Below are 15,307 nucleotides of genomic sequence, written 5' to 3'. Positions count from 1 at the left end.
TACATCTCTCTAAATTACACCCTTTCATTAAAAAAAAAATTAATAATAGAAATAGAGGAAAGAAAAAGAAAAAAAATCTTGCTGCTACTCTCCTAATGTGTTTATGGTACCCAGATTTCTGTGATTTCTCCTCCATATCCCAGTGGTTTATTACGAAAGCACACAGCTATTGCCATCAGGCATGAGAGTGCCAGATAGGCAGGCAAATCCAGCTGGCTCTGAATTAGGACACCACCACAGCCAGCTGCAGTGGCACTGGGATGGACATTGGGGAAGGCTCCAAACTCAGGTCGGTGCTGAAGGGCTCTGGGATGCTCATATAGCTGTGTCTTCACAGTCATGTGCACCCAGCTACCTTGAGCTTCCCTGAGCATTATGTTAATCTGGAAAGGAAACACTAAAAAAAGCTGTCACTGTCCACCAGGCAGAGCCTTGCTGAAAAGACAGGAGCAAACCAAGTGACAAATAATTCCTAGCATGTGCCGAAAGAGTCGCTGGAACGCCTGCATCAGGGAGCTGCATCCTGAAGCCACACATAATTAGGTTTTGACAAAACTGATTTTTATTTTGAAGTGTTGCTGAGCCACAGCCTTATGAAAAAATTATTAGAATTTGAACCATGGTTTGTAGAAGAATTTGAAGTATTTTGATAGTCAAAAGAATGTTTAGGTGCCCACTCAAGTTAGCACACAAACACTACACCATCGTCACTGCTAAGCATCCCCTGATTATGTGTTTTTCCCTTCCTCCCCCCAAAAAGGTACCCTGACACATAGATGAGAAGACAGTGTAGAAGTAACAAAACTTGCCAGAGTAAAGAGATGTGTGAGAGTGAGAACTGTTATAAACATTGACTCAAAGTATGCCAGAGATGACAGGCAGGTAGGAAGTGAACACCAGCATCAGTTTGACTACAGTGCAAGACTCATCCTGGGGAGCAGCCTTTTGCTCAGAAACAGGCAAGTGTAAGACTATAAAATCAAAACAAATCACCAAACCAGTATCATATCTGAGCCATCCAAAGGTTTAGGATATTTATTACAACTGAAGTAGAAGAAAGAAGGGGGAAAAAAAGACAAGAAGAGAAAATTATAAATAGATACAAGCTTCAAGTGAATCCACCTGCTTTGCTGGAAAATCAGTCTGCAAGTTCTTTAGATTAGAAACATCACTTTATTCTTTGTCTGTACAACACAAGAGAGGCCTAGAAGACCAATGAAGTTTCAGAGAGCTGTTACATTACAAATAAATAACAATAACCCACTTAATCTCTTCTTAATACAGCCCTGAAGGGAATGCAAGTGAGATTATCAACTGGCAGCATTTATTCAGCAGAACTTCAGTTACGGTTCACAGCCAGGACTTCCTATCCCTCCACTGAAAACTGTCTGTTGGCTTCAACAAAGCAAATACAAACTTCAAGAGCTGGATCATAAACTGTTAAAGAGCTTTAGTTACAAAAGAAGGGGAAAGAAGAGCGTGTAAGTGCGTAAGCACTGAGAGAGACTTTGCATCAGATCCAACAAAAGCAGTGGAAGTGGGTGGAAAACAATCCAAGGGCAGAGAGAAAAACAAAACCGTGATTGCGACATAGGCTGGAGGACACTGGAGCTCCTGCTCCCTGTGCCACTGCCCTGCTTCAGAGATGGCAGGTGCTGTGGCAGTTGCCATCCTCACTGCAGCTTCTCACCCACATCCCATGCAAAGAAGGGCTGGGTGGCATGGCCCCGTCCCCAGGACCTGCTCCGTGTCAGGCTGTAGAAGAATGTGACAGATGCAAACAGGCATCAGAGGAGAGAGTGAAAACTTCACACCAAAACCACACTTACAGCGACTGGTTTTTCAGAAGACACATTCACTCCTTTCACATGTTCTTCTTCTGGCTCTTCGTTTTCCTTATTGTCAGTGCAAGAGACAGAGTCTTGGACTGAGCAAGTGCTAAGCAAGTCTGGCAAACTGGTAGATGGACACTTCAGAAAATCCCCTTCAGAAGATTCCTACCCGAGAGACAACAAAATACGTTACATCACGTGCAGAAAAAACACCAGTGTCACAGTAAACCCATTTCACCTGCCCAGTGTGAGCTCTCTGGTAATCCTCCCCTTGTTACACACTTCCATGTGCTCAGACTTTAAAGGCCCGGTTGTAAAAAGCAGTCCTGGTTTTAAAGGGCATATATAATAAACATGGGCCAGTTTAAAAAATGTTTTAAAAAAATTAGATTTCATAAAGGAGAATTGAAAATAAATACTTCTCCAGCAGCCTGCTCCTCCTCACTTTGGGTTTACTAAACATTACTGCGAGGAGACTGAGAGTTTACAGACCTCATTACTCATTTCATTGCCTCCCAAATCACACCCTGCGCTCCTGCTCCCTCCCTGTGGGTGTTCCCTTCACACATTTATTTACCTACACACATAAGAATAATACACTGACAACACTGCTCAGGAGAACAAAATGAAAACTAAACCACCAATCCTCTACCAACTCAGTCCTGATTCTTCAGGATCTGTTTCCAGTCTTTGGCATATTTTCTGGCAGGCAAACACATGCATTAGCTGAAAGCAGTGGCCAGACAGACTCTCATTTTATTGCTTTCAGAACAAATTCTATGTTCCTGAGCACTCACCAGGCCAAAAGGCAAGGTTGCATTCCTATACCAACAAATAAGGCCCCAAAGGAGATGCCAGGGAACACTTCACCCATTTACACCTTTTCTGAGGCTGCCTGAGACATGGCACAGGGTGGATTCCCCACTGCTTGCCTTTCCAAGTCCTTCTTCCAGGGACATGAAAACTGCCCAAGTGCACAGAGCACAGGACAAACAGATTCACAGCCTGAGCAAGAACATGAAGTTTTATGCCATGAGCTTATTCATGATGAGGTCATCATGTGAACAAGCTTTTAAGCTTAAGGAGAAATCTATGCAGTCTACTGCCTTGTGTTTTGACAGAGTCCAATCATCTAAAAGAAACAAAAAATGTAGCTACTTCATGTCAAAGTGTGTTGTTTCCAGAACAAACACTGGTAGGGTAAATACCAAGGTGTGATCCTACAGAAGATATTCAATGAACTTGACTGTCTTCAATGAACTGAAATATTAGAGAAGTTACAGGCTCTTCATTTTCAATATGGTAGAATAGAGCCTCTTCTTGAAAAATATGAGCATAAAGCATCCCAGGAAGCCAATGAGCATCCAGACATAAAAGCCACAGAAAACGGGCACTGGGATGGCTGAGGAAACTGAAAGGTGAAGCTAAGAAAAAATATAAAAATACTGACACAGTGGCTTGCTGACACCCTGGAAATGCAGGTAAAGGAGTGGTCCGTTTGGACCAAGATGTTCCTGCCACCCCCTCAAAGGCCCTGACGAACCCACCCTGCAGGTAGGTCCTTATTTGAGACCCCTGGGTGCTTTCAGGAGCCCACTGGCCACCCACCAAACACCTGCAGCAACCCAAGTGGGGGGGGCAGCAGGATGTGATCCACAGAGAAGAGCAAACAAGGGTTGGCAGGATTTTCTTAAACAAAGGACAAAATACTATTTAATATCCCCTCAACCTCTTCTGCGATCAAAGCAGAACGAAGAGCCTAACTGATAAATGAGTCCTACTCTCATTTCCCTGAAATTTCATGCTCCTTTATCTGTAAGAGCTCCACTCCACATTATTAACAAGGACAAAATAAGGAACTCGAGCCAAGAGATCATCATCAAGAGACCTCAGGCACACACGCAGGACGGAGATGAGAGGTACAGAGGCTACGCAGAAGAGGCTCAGAACAGCCTGCTTTATTTAGCATGTACTTTAAGAAAATGGTTTTGGTCAAAACTTAGGTAACATCTTGCTGTACATTACATTTAGCAGAGCAAACGTGCACATGTGATTGCCTATCAAAAATATGCCCTTTTCACGAAGCACTGGCACAAACATTTGCAGATGCACATTTGTGAGAGCACCTGGGAGAGGTCTGTACCTTGCTAGAGACCACGAGCTGCACCAGGCCAGCGGCCGAGCGGAGGAGAGCCACAGCCTCCTGGTGGGACAGCCCCACCAGCGACTGCCCGTTGATCATGAGGAGCTCATCACCAGCCATCAGCCTGCCATCCCTGCAGAAACAGAGCGGGAACATGGAGCTGCAGGGTGGTCCTCCCCCAGTGCCAGCGCCGGTGGCACATGGTGGGATGTGGAGGCATGGACAACACGTGATCTCACTGACACTAAGCTATCATTGTGTGCTGTTCTCCAAAAAAAGGGGCTCAGAAAGGTAACCCCAAGAAATCACTGTTACAGCCAGAGCCATCTCACCCTCTTGGCAGAGCTGAGATCCCCCAAGTCTTCTCCGTGACCCAATGGAGTTGGTCAGGGAGCAGCAGCTCCATCTGCACTCCATCAGGGAACAGGGCCAGGATTGGAAGTGAGCACAACCTGAGATGCATAACCCATGCTCTCACACATGCCAATTCCATGGGAAAGACCCATCTTCCAAAAAGGGACTTGGGAAAAAAGCCCTACAAGCCATCAGGCTCCTTGGTTTTCACTCAATCACTAAGGAATTGTTGATCTGTCTACAGTTTGGACTAAACATGCTAGAAGAAGCTTCAGTGATCAAACACAAAAATAATTTTTTATGCTAAAAATGCCATATTCTCACCCTCACACACGGGGAGGGCAAAACGCCCACACTTGCCTCATGAACCTGGCTAACATGGATAGTCCATGGCTACTCCATCACACCCACTCCCATGAAGGTACCACCATCACCTCACCTGTGTGCGGAGCCGCCTTCCTCCACGTGGGTGACGATGATGCTGTGAGGGGACCTCTTTGACCCTCTGCCTCCCGTTATCTGGATTCCCAGCCCGTCCGTCCCCTTCAGGATGTGCATCTTCCATATGCGGCAACCTTCTCGCTGAGAGAAAATGTGCAGAGAGTCCTTGAATTTGGATTTGGACACCAAGAGAGGGCTGGGAGGCTACAGGAGGGAGCTATTTAGCACCGTGCTGCCCATCACCGCACACCTGTATAGCTCAAGTTATACGGGTGTTTTTGCTGAGCTTTGCTACATTAGCTGCAATCCAAGAGAAGGAGGGTGAAAAGAGGAGGCAGCACAGAGCAGGGTCAACACGTAGAGGTTTCCTTGCAGGGATGTTTGCAGCTTTTCTGAGCCACACAGAGGTGATGCTCTCAATGCCCTGGTCCTTCCCGAAGCAACCAGAGGCCTCAAACCCCTTCGCCAAAACTCAAGGATGAGCCGTGCAGGGCTGCAGAGGAGCAAGACGTGGTCCAAGGGGGACCTTGAACACCAGATAGCACAGCTGCTGTTGCAGCAGGGACCAGACCAGCATCACACAGCAGTGTTTCCCCCTCTGGAGGGGTTTGCAGGATTTGAGACACAGGAAAGAAAATAGCGGCTTCAAATTATCAGCTGCCAATCAAATATTTCTTACTGGGCAGCTGTTGTACAGATTGTAAATAATAAATTTACCCACTGCAGAGAATAATTTTCAGTATAACCAAGGTAATAAGCAATGGTCAGGACACCTTTATTAGTTTTGGTTATTTTTAATTATTATAAATATGTATCCAAAAAGCGGTTTACAAACTCCAGAGCAATACAAAATGCAAAACACAAACTAGTTCCTACTGGCAGGAGCGGGCACAAGGAAACACAAGTGTGATGGATAGCAGAAGAGCAAAAAAAGGAAAGAGAAAAACAAGCAAGCAAGACACGTAAGGCAATTGGCAAGACTCTCCCAGAGAGAGGAAGAACCAGGATTACAGAATTATGAAAAACCCTTGGAAGTTTTCAAGCTTGCAAGACAGCAAAATGCACAATTTGGAGGGGATTTTTAAGCCATGTGTTGTAGTCACCAGGCACCAGGTCAGCTATTTCTGACTGGGTGTGTTATGCACACAAGTAACGTTCTCGCAGTATGCAAACGCCCAAGTAGCAAAGATGATTAAAATTTCATGGCAAACTGTGAAGAGTATGCACAAATTGCTGCTTGTTTCTGAGAAGGAGAACTGCTAAATATAACAGCAAACCCAAGGGTTGTGGCAGCAACCTGCAAATTTTAGGCCAATGTTGTTTATCAGAGCCTTTATTGAATGAGGAAAATGTGGGTTTTTTGGTTTTGTTTTTTTTTTTTCACCTAATCACCGAAACTTTTAAATGCAGTATGAGTGTTTCAGATATTGGAAAAAAGTGAAAATTAACAAGAATAATTAATAATTATCAATATTAACATCACTAAATGGAATGTTAACATGAATATTAATATTAATCTATCATAGCCCTTGAACCACAGGTAGGAGAAACATAAAAAACAAACCAGGTTTCTTAAGAGGTTACCCAAAAGTTTGAGCCTGAAAACACATACACCTGTGGGTAATTTGTTAACTTGAAAGCCTTGAACATGGGCAATATCCTAACAAGGTTTAACTGGGATCTTCAATGCCTGACTAAAGGCCAGTCTCCTGCTGAATAACAGGACGTGTCAGGACAGAGGATACTTTAAAATAAATTAGAGTGATACATGAGACACTGTGTTAAATGCAGGGGCAAGAGTCAACTATATTTATCCGCTTTAAAAACAGAACAGAGCTACAGCATGAAAATGCTCCAGAGATATTTTATTGCTATGAAGTACCTTGCACCAATAATGAAGACAGTATAACAGAGAAATACAATCCCTCTGCCTCCCCCAGCCAAGCCCAGCCTGAAACGATGACCATCTATTCTCCTCACATGATGCCACTTTGGATGTCCTGTTGTTAAACCCAGTTTGGAAGCAGACCTTTCAATAAAGTTTAACAATGCAGTCATAAAATTGCCTTTAATGATCTGCAAAAGCTTTTTGGAATGCGAGTTACAGCAAGGCCCACTATGTGCAGCGCCTGGCTTGCACTCCTCAGCACTCTTCACTGTCACACATTTTATTACACAAAAAAAAAAAAATCCCAAATTTACCCTTAACTGGCCCACTCTTGAATATTGATTTACATAGCACTTAATAACAGCAAATGGCAAGACTTTGCTGCTCTTGTGCAAGCACCACCTTATTCCCCTTGAACGCCCACTAAAGTCAAAAGCACTTGAAAGTAAAACACTACTCAGTCTGAACATGGACAGAAGAACACATCCACAATAAAAACACCTGGCATGTACCCAAACATGTATTTTTTTCACTCATTTTCGTATGCCACTGTCACCTGTTCCTGTGAAAGAAAAGGTTGTCCCTTGAGTCCCCGCTGGTCAGCTGCAGGCATTTCACTGGGAATAAACAACTCGGCATCGACTGGAAATCAGAAACCCTCACTGTTCTTTCCCTTTTCCTCATAAAACATTCATAGCTCTTCATTTAACCACACGCTGCAAAGCAAACACCCCCCACCAATACACATGTACCTCTAAGGGACGTCACTCCAGGATTTTGAAAGCTAAGTATTAAAGAGCAGATTGCCAGCCTTTGCTTGAGGCCTCTGGAGAAAGGGGGTGTCCATCAGAACCCCCTTTCCCTCCCCAGGAAGCTGCACAGAGGAGCACAGGATACTTCACAGCTTAATAAAAATGCTGCTGCTTTGAATGTGCATCTTCTATTAGTTCATCACAGGAAAGCCTTAATAGTAAAGCTCTGTGCCAATTCCAAGGACTTGTAAATGCATTTAAATTATACTTAGAACCAGTTTTGTTAAGTTACTGGAGATTCCCAGGTTCAACAACACAAGGCCTAAATGCTTTAAAAAAGAAGAAAAGGAAAAAAAAAAGTAGTGATGCATGTGTTTAAATTTGAAATTTTTTTGAATTATCATATTTTCAAACTTTCCTTCATAAACAAAAAGACTACAAGCTCACTTAGTCTTTAAATGAAAACTAGGATTTCGGTGCATTCACTCCACTCCAGAGACTTACAATACCCAAAGGAAACACCAAGTGTAGTTAGATTTGGCAGTTTGCAGGTATGATGTCACTGCCCTTGGAGCCTGCATAATCCCTGCCCAGAGGACGAGTTTAACTGCTGACCAGTCTCCTTTGATCAGCTGCACAATTCTGGTTGCTGCTTGGCTGCTGTAAATTCCATATTTCTATTAACATTTGAATTTTCCCATCCTCTCAGAATAATTCTCACAGCTTCAATGACTCAGAATAACATTCCCCCCCAGCTTTGTTCACCAGTGACACAAAAAATATGCACACGTGCACCCACAGCCCTGTGGTGCAAAAACACTACATGCACAAAGCACAGATGTGCTGATGCCAGTCCAGCCAGGTATCTCAAACTCCAGACATCCTCACCAAGGACAGGGAGCGAGGCACTACCAGCTTCTGCTACAGCCAGGGAACAGGCAATATCCAGGTCACTCTTAAGGAGACTTAAATTATATCCCTCTAAGCAAAGGCAGGTCATAAGCACAGCAGCATTTGAGAAAGAGCTCACCACATATCATGGAATGAATACCTGTATATAACAATCCAGAAAATTTCATTCACCTGAGATTTGGCCAAGATGGACACTCAGAAAGACACCCATGTGTGCCGTGTGTCAAAGGAATCAGAAGCGAGAATGCCCCTTTAGAGTTCCCCAGCTCCTGAGAGTAAATGTTAATTCTGCTCAGATTCACCCCACTGACTTTGCTTGTAATCCCAGAGCAGTAGCAGACCTGCCTACATGGAGGGACTGTGGATTCCTCCCAACTAAGGATTTCACGGGCACGATGAACCCACATATGTAAAAGTCGGCCTCAGAGCAGGAGATGAGATTTGGTCATCCCTTGAAATCCCTTCTAGACCTGCATTTTTTGACTTCCTCCACACAGCAAGGAGAAACACAAATGGTCAAGTCAGGTTGCAGCTGGGCTAATACCTAATTTTTGTTCTCTGCAGTTACATCACTTTTAGGTGACTCAACTTTCCTCCCAACTTGGCTCTTTCAAGCAGGCAGCCCTTTGGACCAGATTTTTCCACTTGAAACTGATCAACTTCAAAGTGCCTAAGTTACAAATAATTAAAACTTTTTTTTTTTAAAGACAGTATAAATATTCTATTTGGACTAATTGCAGAGGGGAGGGGGGGGGGCGGAAACAACCAAAAACAAAGGGTCATCTTATGTAACTGACTGCAAGTGAGAATAGAGAATACAGCTGGCAGCTTCTAGTGGGTCCCTGCAGGCCATTTCTCTCCACGGTGAAGCCATTGTACATCAGGCAGCCTCTGTTCAGAGCGAGCCTACATCTGGAATAAACTAGCGTGCTGCAGATCAGAAAGCGAGCGCACTGACAGCGCGACGTGGGGAAGCTCGCCTTCTGCCTGCTCCGGGTGCATACCATCAAACGCTCCATTTCATAAGCATATCATTAATAAAACAAAAAGGAACGTTTTTCCTCCGAGTTGTTGAGGAAAATAAATAAATAAGTGAATGAAAGACGTCGGAGCCGTTCTCCCCCAACACTGCTCCTTCTCTAGCTAATTGCAGGGGAGTTTAAAGGGGGTTGACTGATTTTGACTGTGCCGTGTTCAAGAAGCTGCAAATCTATATATACAAAAGAAAAAATTGCTTTGAAATCTTTTATTAAAGACAAGCTTGGCAGGAGCAAGGTGTAAACAAATGGAAAACAGAAACGCGGTAAGTAGTTAAAAAGCCAGACAGTAAAATGGAAAATGTAAAATAGTTGTCTATGAAAAAGCACTTTCTGTCACAGCAGCAATTCAGACGAACCTGATGTAAACATGTAACAATTTTAAAATAAAAACAGAGATAAGCCCTGATCAGAATAGCAATAACCATGTACTGAGTCTGTATTCACACACTGACTGACTGCCACAGACCGAAATGCAGCCCGCAGGATGTCTCCCTCCCTCCACATTTCAACGTGAATTTTTACTGTCTGTCTGCAGGGACCAGTTCCCTCTTTCAGACTTCACAGGGTTTCTCATTAGGAGCAGCAGAAGCAAACAGTGAGATCTTACTCACAAGCCACGAAGCTGCTTTGGAAACGTGACACTTAAGAGAAAGTCCTAAGTTCCATGCATTACAAAAAATTACTTCAATAGGTTTCACAGCAGCTGGCAGCCAACGTGCTGATCACACACACAGCTGAAAACCAGCACAAAATCCCCCAAACAGAAACACACAACATTACCAGTAGCACAGCATCCTTCTCTCCATGAAGAGGGAGAACACTGGGATGGCCATACTAGCGCATACCACTCGCCAGCATCCTTCACTGATGTGGGATAAATTAAAAGCACTACTCCCAGCTGCCTGCCCCATCTCGGGCCACATCATGCCTCCTCCACTATCCCTACTCCCCAGCAGGCAGGTGGGAAAGACAGATCGGTAGCTGGGGAATTAACTTGCATGATCACATACCAGGTGAGCAGCTTGAATGCGTCAGTCTCAAGATACAGTCAAAAGCCATCACCCTTCACATCATAGGTATTAATGTGAATGACTCTACCAAAAAATCATGCCAAAATCTGATTTTTGCAGATTCTTAACAGGGCAATTATTTAATTAGTGGATAATGAGTATATTTTTCGTCTGAACTTAGCCAGGTTATTTTTAAGGCTGATCTGACAGCAGGACTCCTGCTTTCATCTACTACCCTGGGTTTTTTCATTGTTGCACAAGCAAGCTAAACTCCAAGATAAATCAAAAGTAGGGTGGGGGCAGGGGAAGGAAGAATCTAAATTCCTTTATCAATAAATTATTCATATTGGCCTCATAAGCCACCAGCGTGCCTGTAACAAACATGGATAGAGCCTTCCTAAATCTTCGTTCGCGAAGCCTAGCCATGATTCCAAGACAGGAGTTTTTTGTCCATCCCTACTGCTTATGAAAGTTTCTTAGCACTGAACCACTGAAGCCTTTGGCTTCTGCCTCTGGATGATGCAAGCCATACAGTGGGTGTCTCCTACACCACTTAAAATATGGGGGAAAACCCCAAACCAAAGCAGCCCTTAATATGAATTACACTTCATTGAGGATATGAACTTTCCATGTCTTCAAACTAAGTAGGAGCCAGGAGCACAGACACAACTGTGATTGCTTTCAAGTGTCCACTCCTGATCTCACAAGTCCCCTCGTTTGGACAAACAGCCGCCAGACACTTGGCATCCTTTCACTGAAATGTCAGTACTTTCCCCATGAAAAGAGAAGTGTCCTAGGGGATGAAGCCTGGGGAACAGTCAAAAGCAAAAACATACCCTCCCCCAAACACAAACACGTAATTAAAATACACAAAACAGCCATCGAAACAGAGTGGATGAAAATTCCGTGACTTAAAGCAGACTGTCCCCCAGGGATCCATCTCCCGAGACAGGCTGTATGTTGACATCATTTCCTTGGCAAGGGCTTTTAAACATTTTATCAACCAATGCAAGCACCTGAACTATACCATCACTCCTTACAAAAATCTGCTGGAGTCATTTGTCATCCTGAGCCATCACCATCTGGATTGCACCTCTCTGAGCTGCTCCACTCCTGCCTTCAACTGAACCCTTATTGAGAGATCAGACGAATGGTTTCTCAGCTGTCTCCAACCCTGGAGGGTTTCAGTCTGGCAACTGCCCCTGGGAAGCTTAGGCTTTTAAGGGTTACAAGTGTTTGCACTCCCTCGAGTACCTTACTCAGTCTCATTCTCTTGTTGGGCTATTGGGAATGGCTGGTTGGTTAGTCTGAAGTTTCTCAGAAAACACTCTTGCAGCTTGCAGTAGATTAAAGCCCAGCCTAGAGTAGGTCACGACACTCCAGTGCCAGCTAAAGAGGTGTCACTTGTGGGGACTGGTATTACATCTGTCAGCAACAGGAATCTTTTGGGTTTGCTCAGTGCTTTCAGCACCCTGCCTCAAAAATTAAGTGTATGTAGCTTTATAATTCCAACTAAAAGCCTGAAACATTACAGCACCTAAGCAAACAGCATGCTCTATTTTTAGGCACGTCCACTTGGTTTCAAGCATTCACACTTAATGATTAAAACATAAAATGGTGCGAACTTACATTTCAGCCAAAGCTAGCCATTTGCATTCCAGTTGTGGGTTTGCTGTATCTTTAATACAACACACAAAATAAAAAAAAAACCAAACTGACCCACTTTCTGTGTAGGTGGGAAGCGCCTTCCCTACTGGTGCTCTCACCTATGGTTGGTGACAGCTGAGTATGGCTGAGAACTCCTGCAACACAACCTGTGCTGCCTTTGGCAATAGCTCATTTCCAAGAGTGAGGACCTCTCTTAAAGGCAACACATTAACACATTACAACTTACCCATCACCAAACTATCTCTACATCCAACCCTCCATCACACCCTCAGAAAATTCACTACAAAAACAGGGTAAAAGGACAGATTGCTACTCAAAATTAAAGCATACAGCTACCACAGCTGTAGCTATCACTTAAATCACAGCAAAGGCAGGCAGAACCTTAAGTCAGTCGAAAAAAATTGGCAGCAGGTAACTTAACCCCAGAAAGTTGTGATGATTGTTGTTATGGCAAGGTGGAACATAACTGGCAGCAAAAAATATCAACTGTAATTTCACTACAACCTACATCAAAGCACTTCCTAAAACCCCAAGCGAAAGCAAGGCCAAGTTTTGTCAGTGCTGTACAGCTACAATTAAAAGACAGTCCTTGTCCCTAAGAGAGTTTACAACCCAAAACAGGCAAAGAAGAGGGAAGGCATGCTTATCACAGTGCACATTAAAACTTCAAGACAGTAGATAGCCCTAGGATTCATGTTAATGAAAGCTGAAAGAAAACACAAAATAAAAAGATGTTAAGAACAGAATCAGATTCTGAGGATGGCCTTTGCGTGACTAAAAGTGTCTACATTAACACCTCAAACCAGTGTTATTTATGTCTAAAAAATGCATAATATAAGAGTCCAGTAAAAGCCTTGATGAAACAGTAATTACTGCTTAGGTTGCCAAAAAAAAAAAATTGATATAAAGCAACTTAGCTTCAGCAGCTTCACTGGAGTACCTTGCTTACAGCAAGTTTTTGATTTTGGTACAGCAAAAGGACGAGAATTTTTTTTCCCATCAAGTTTAACAAAATAGTAAAATGCTTAAAGCCATTGAATTATTTCAAGCCTCATGTTTTGATTCCTGTAATGTCCTATTAGCCTTCCTCTTCTGCTTGGCAAGATAAGGAGCATTTTCCATTAACCAAAACTCAAGGTAAGGCTGGCATTTACCAACACTAATTGGCAAGTACTGCTACAGAAAGGCTGTCAGCCTTTCCTAGCTGCAAAGTAAAATGCAATTCAAAAGCATTCATCCGCTTGCAAGACAAGCCATCTCAATAAGGAAGCAATAATGGGCTTGAGGAATGAAGAGAGCTGCTGATGAAAAGAGAGCAAGTACCGTGCAGTTGGAGCAATACAAAAGCAAGTGCTGGCTGGCAAAGACCTGGGTGGACTCCTGCTCACATGCACGTCTATGTGCACCTGTGTACACACTGATGAGTCTGGAGAGCGCTGTGGTCTATGCAAACTGGGCTCAGCTGGGCTATAAGAGCAAAGCTGGCTTGGCAAACTGTGCTAGTGGCTGCAACACACTGCAGAGTAATGAGGTTAACAACAGGGAGGCAAGACCTTGAAGCACTCCTCTAGCCTAGACCTCCCCAAAAACCTCTAGGAGGGCAAGGCATTAATAATATTCCCTTGCCCTTCCCCCTCCCTCCTTTTGTTAATGGACAGTGACTTCAGAAAAGCATCAGACACAGCTTGGAGGAACACCAGATGCTGACTTGTTTCCATCTTGGAAAGGCATCCCACCCTAGCCCCACACCATGGTGCTACCAGCAGCCAGGACACCTGGCGCACACCCTGAACTTCTCCCATGCCCCATATTCCTGACAATGGAGAAACACTCAAATGCAGAGTCCCAGCCCCTCTCAACTGCCTCCCTTCACGATTAAAGCACTTTTGCCCTGCCCAATCTCCTTTACACTGGTCACTGATAAATCTGGATCTGGATTTCAAGCCCTTACTAATTTGGATGCCTATAAAGAAGCAAGAGGATTCAAGGGCATTCTGGGAGTGTCTTGTTTTTGCTTTTAACAGTTGGTGTTTCAAGAACTTTCAGAGCATCCTGCAGTGGCTGGAGGAAGCAAAGGGGGCCAATCTGCTCTGGAACATCTCATCTTCAGCCAAGCTGTTTCTGGCTTCATCAATGAAAGCCCCTCATAGTGCCAGCCAGACCTGGATCAGTTCGAGTCCCCTTTGACAACGAGACTCCTGCCCTTCACACTCCTAAGTCTGGTCCTTGCAAACCTCAGTCCTACTTCTGATCCCTGTCCATACCAGCTGTATCTGGCCACCTCCGGGCTGAACAGCAACAGAAACAGTCCACAGATCTTCCAAAAGCACGTGACAGAGAAATTGAGAACAAAACTGAGGGATTCTGTCCTACCAGTAAACACAGTGAAACCACGAGATTGCTCTATTGTGAGGAAAACTCACAGTTTCCTTTTATTTATCATTTTTTAGTTGACTCCAGCAGTCTCTTCCCATACTCCTCTTCCATATGTGCCTATATAATTATCAGCCTGCAAAACTACGACCTGTCTCAGGCCACTGAATAAAAGAAGTAAATTTTGATTTCCGTGTTTAAGCTCCCCAGTCTTCCCAGAATGTGAGGGATCATTACTCCAGCTCAGAGGCTGCCTGATCTTAAATCACTGCCCCTGACTGCTCACTGCTGCCAGCCTGGGTCCTCTCCAAAGTCTGGTTTCCAGACTTCAGAGATCTTCCTGCCAGGCAGATACAGCTTTGCTGCTTTGAATCCCCACATTTTTGAAAGGCATTTAGGTTCATCCTAAAAATATTTCAGCATAAGTAAACCAACTATAAACATTAAATGCTGCCTGCTAATTGACAGGTACAGTATTTACTGAAGGTTACATACCAGCAAACAGCCTGGCAGATTTGTTTATACACAGTGATAGCAAATGCCAAGTGCACAGGAGAGACAGATCAAGATCTGAGAGATGAAAGCAAGCCTGAAGAAGGGGACTGGCACATGCACACAAACCAGTAACACAGGAATCTCCTGGCAGGCTCACTTGACAAACAGTATTCATCTTGCCTGTCATTTCACAATCCAGCATTGCTGTTGTGAACAGCATGTATGGAGAAAATGGGAGAACAACCCCACACTTGTGGGAGAGGTACCCTGAAAGTGAAGGGCACTGAAATGACATATGGATGCCCCAAAAGCACTCCCAGCACGACATCCCCTAGGCACTGGCCATGAGCTACCTGCTGGGATCAGCACAGCAGTGGCTGAAGACATGCAGATTCAACC

The 15,307-nt window shown here is 44.1% G+C and overlaps 1 protein-coding gene across 3 annotated transcripts in view; it reads right to left on the bottom strand.

Moving 5' to 3' along the window:
- Positions 1-15,307, bottom strand: part of PDZD2 (PDZ domain containing 2) — a 137,691-nt gene that overhangs the window by 50,403 nt on the left and 71,981 nt on the right. For 2 of the 3 annotated variants that reach the window (XM_018077291.3, XM_025895625.2), the window contains exons 3-5: positions 4,769-4,911; positions 3,976-4,108; positions 1,830-1,997 (exon numbers count right to left, since the gene is read on the bottom strand). The exons of the other annotated variant lie outside the window; for it this stretch is intronic. In XM_018077291.3, the coding sequence (XP_017932780.3) occupies positions 1,830-1,997; positions 3,976-4,108; positions 4,769-4,911 (444 nt within the window). The remainder of the gene's footprint in view (positions 1-1,829; positions 1,998-3,975; positions 4,109-4,768; positions 4,912-15,307) is intronic. 3 annotated transcript variants of the gene reach the window in all.

This window comes from Manacus vitellinus, unplaced genomic scaffold, assembly GCF_001715985.3.
Source record: "Manacus vitellinus isolate BGI_N305 unplaced genomic scaffold, ASM171598v3 scaffold_36_pilon, whole genome shotgun sequence".
In the NCBI taxonomy this organism is placed as follows: Eukaryota; Metazoa; Chordata; class Aves; order Passeriformes; family Pipridae; genus Manacus; species Manacus vitellinus.
Note: the sequence above shows the minus strand (reverse complement) of the source record. Positions and strands in the feature narration are given on the sequence as shown.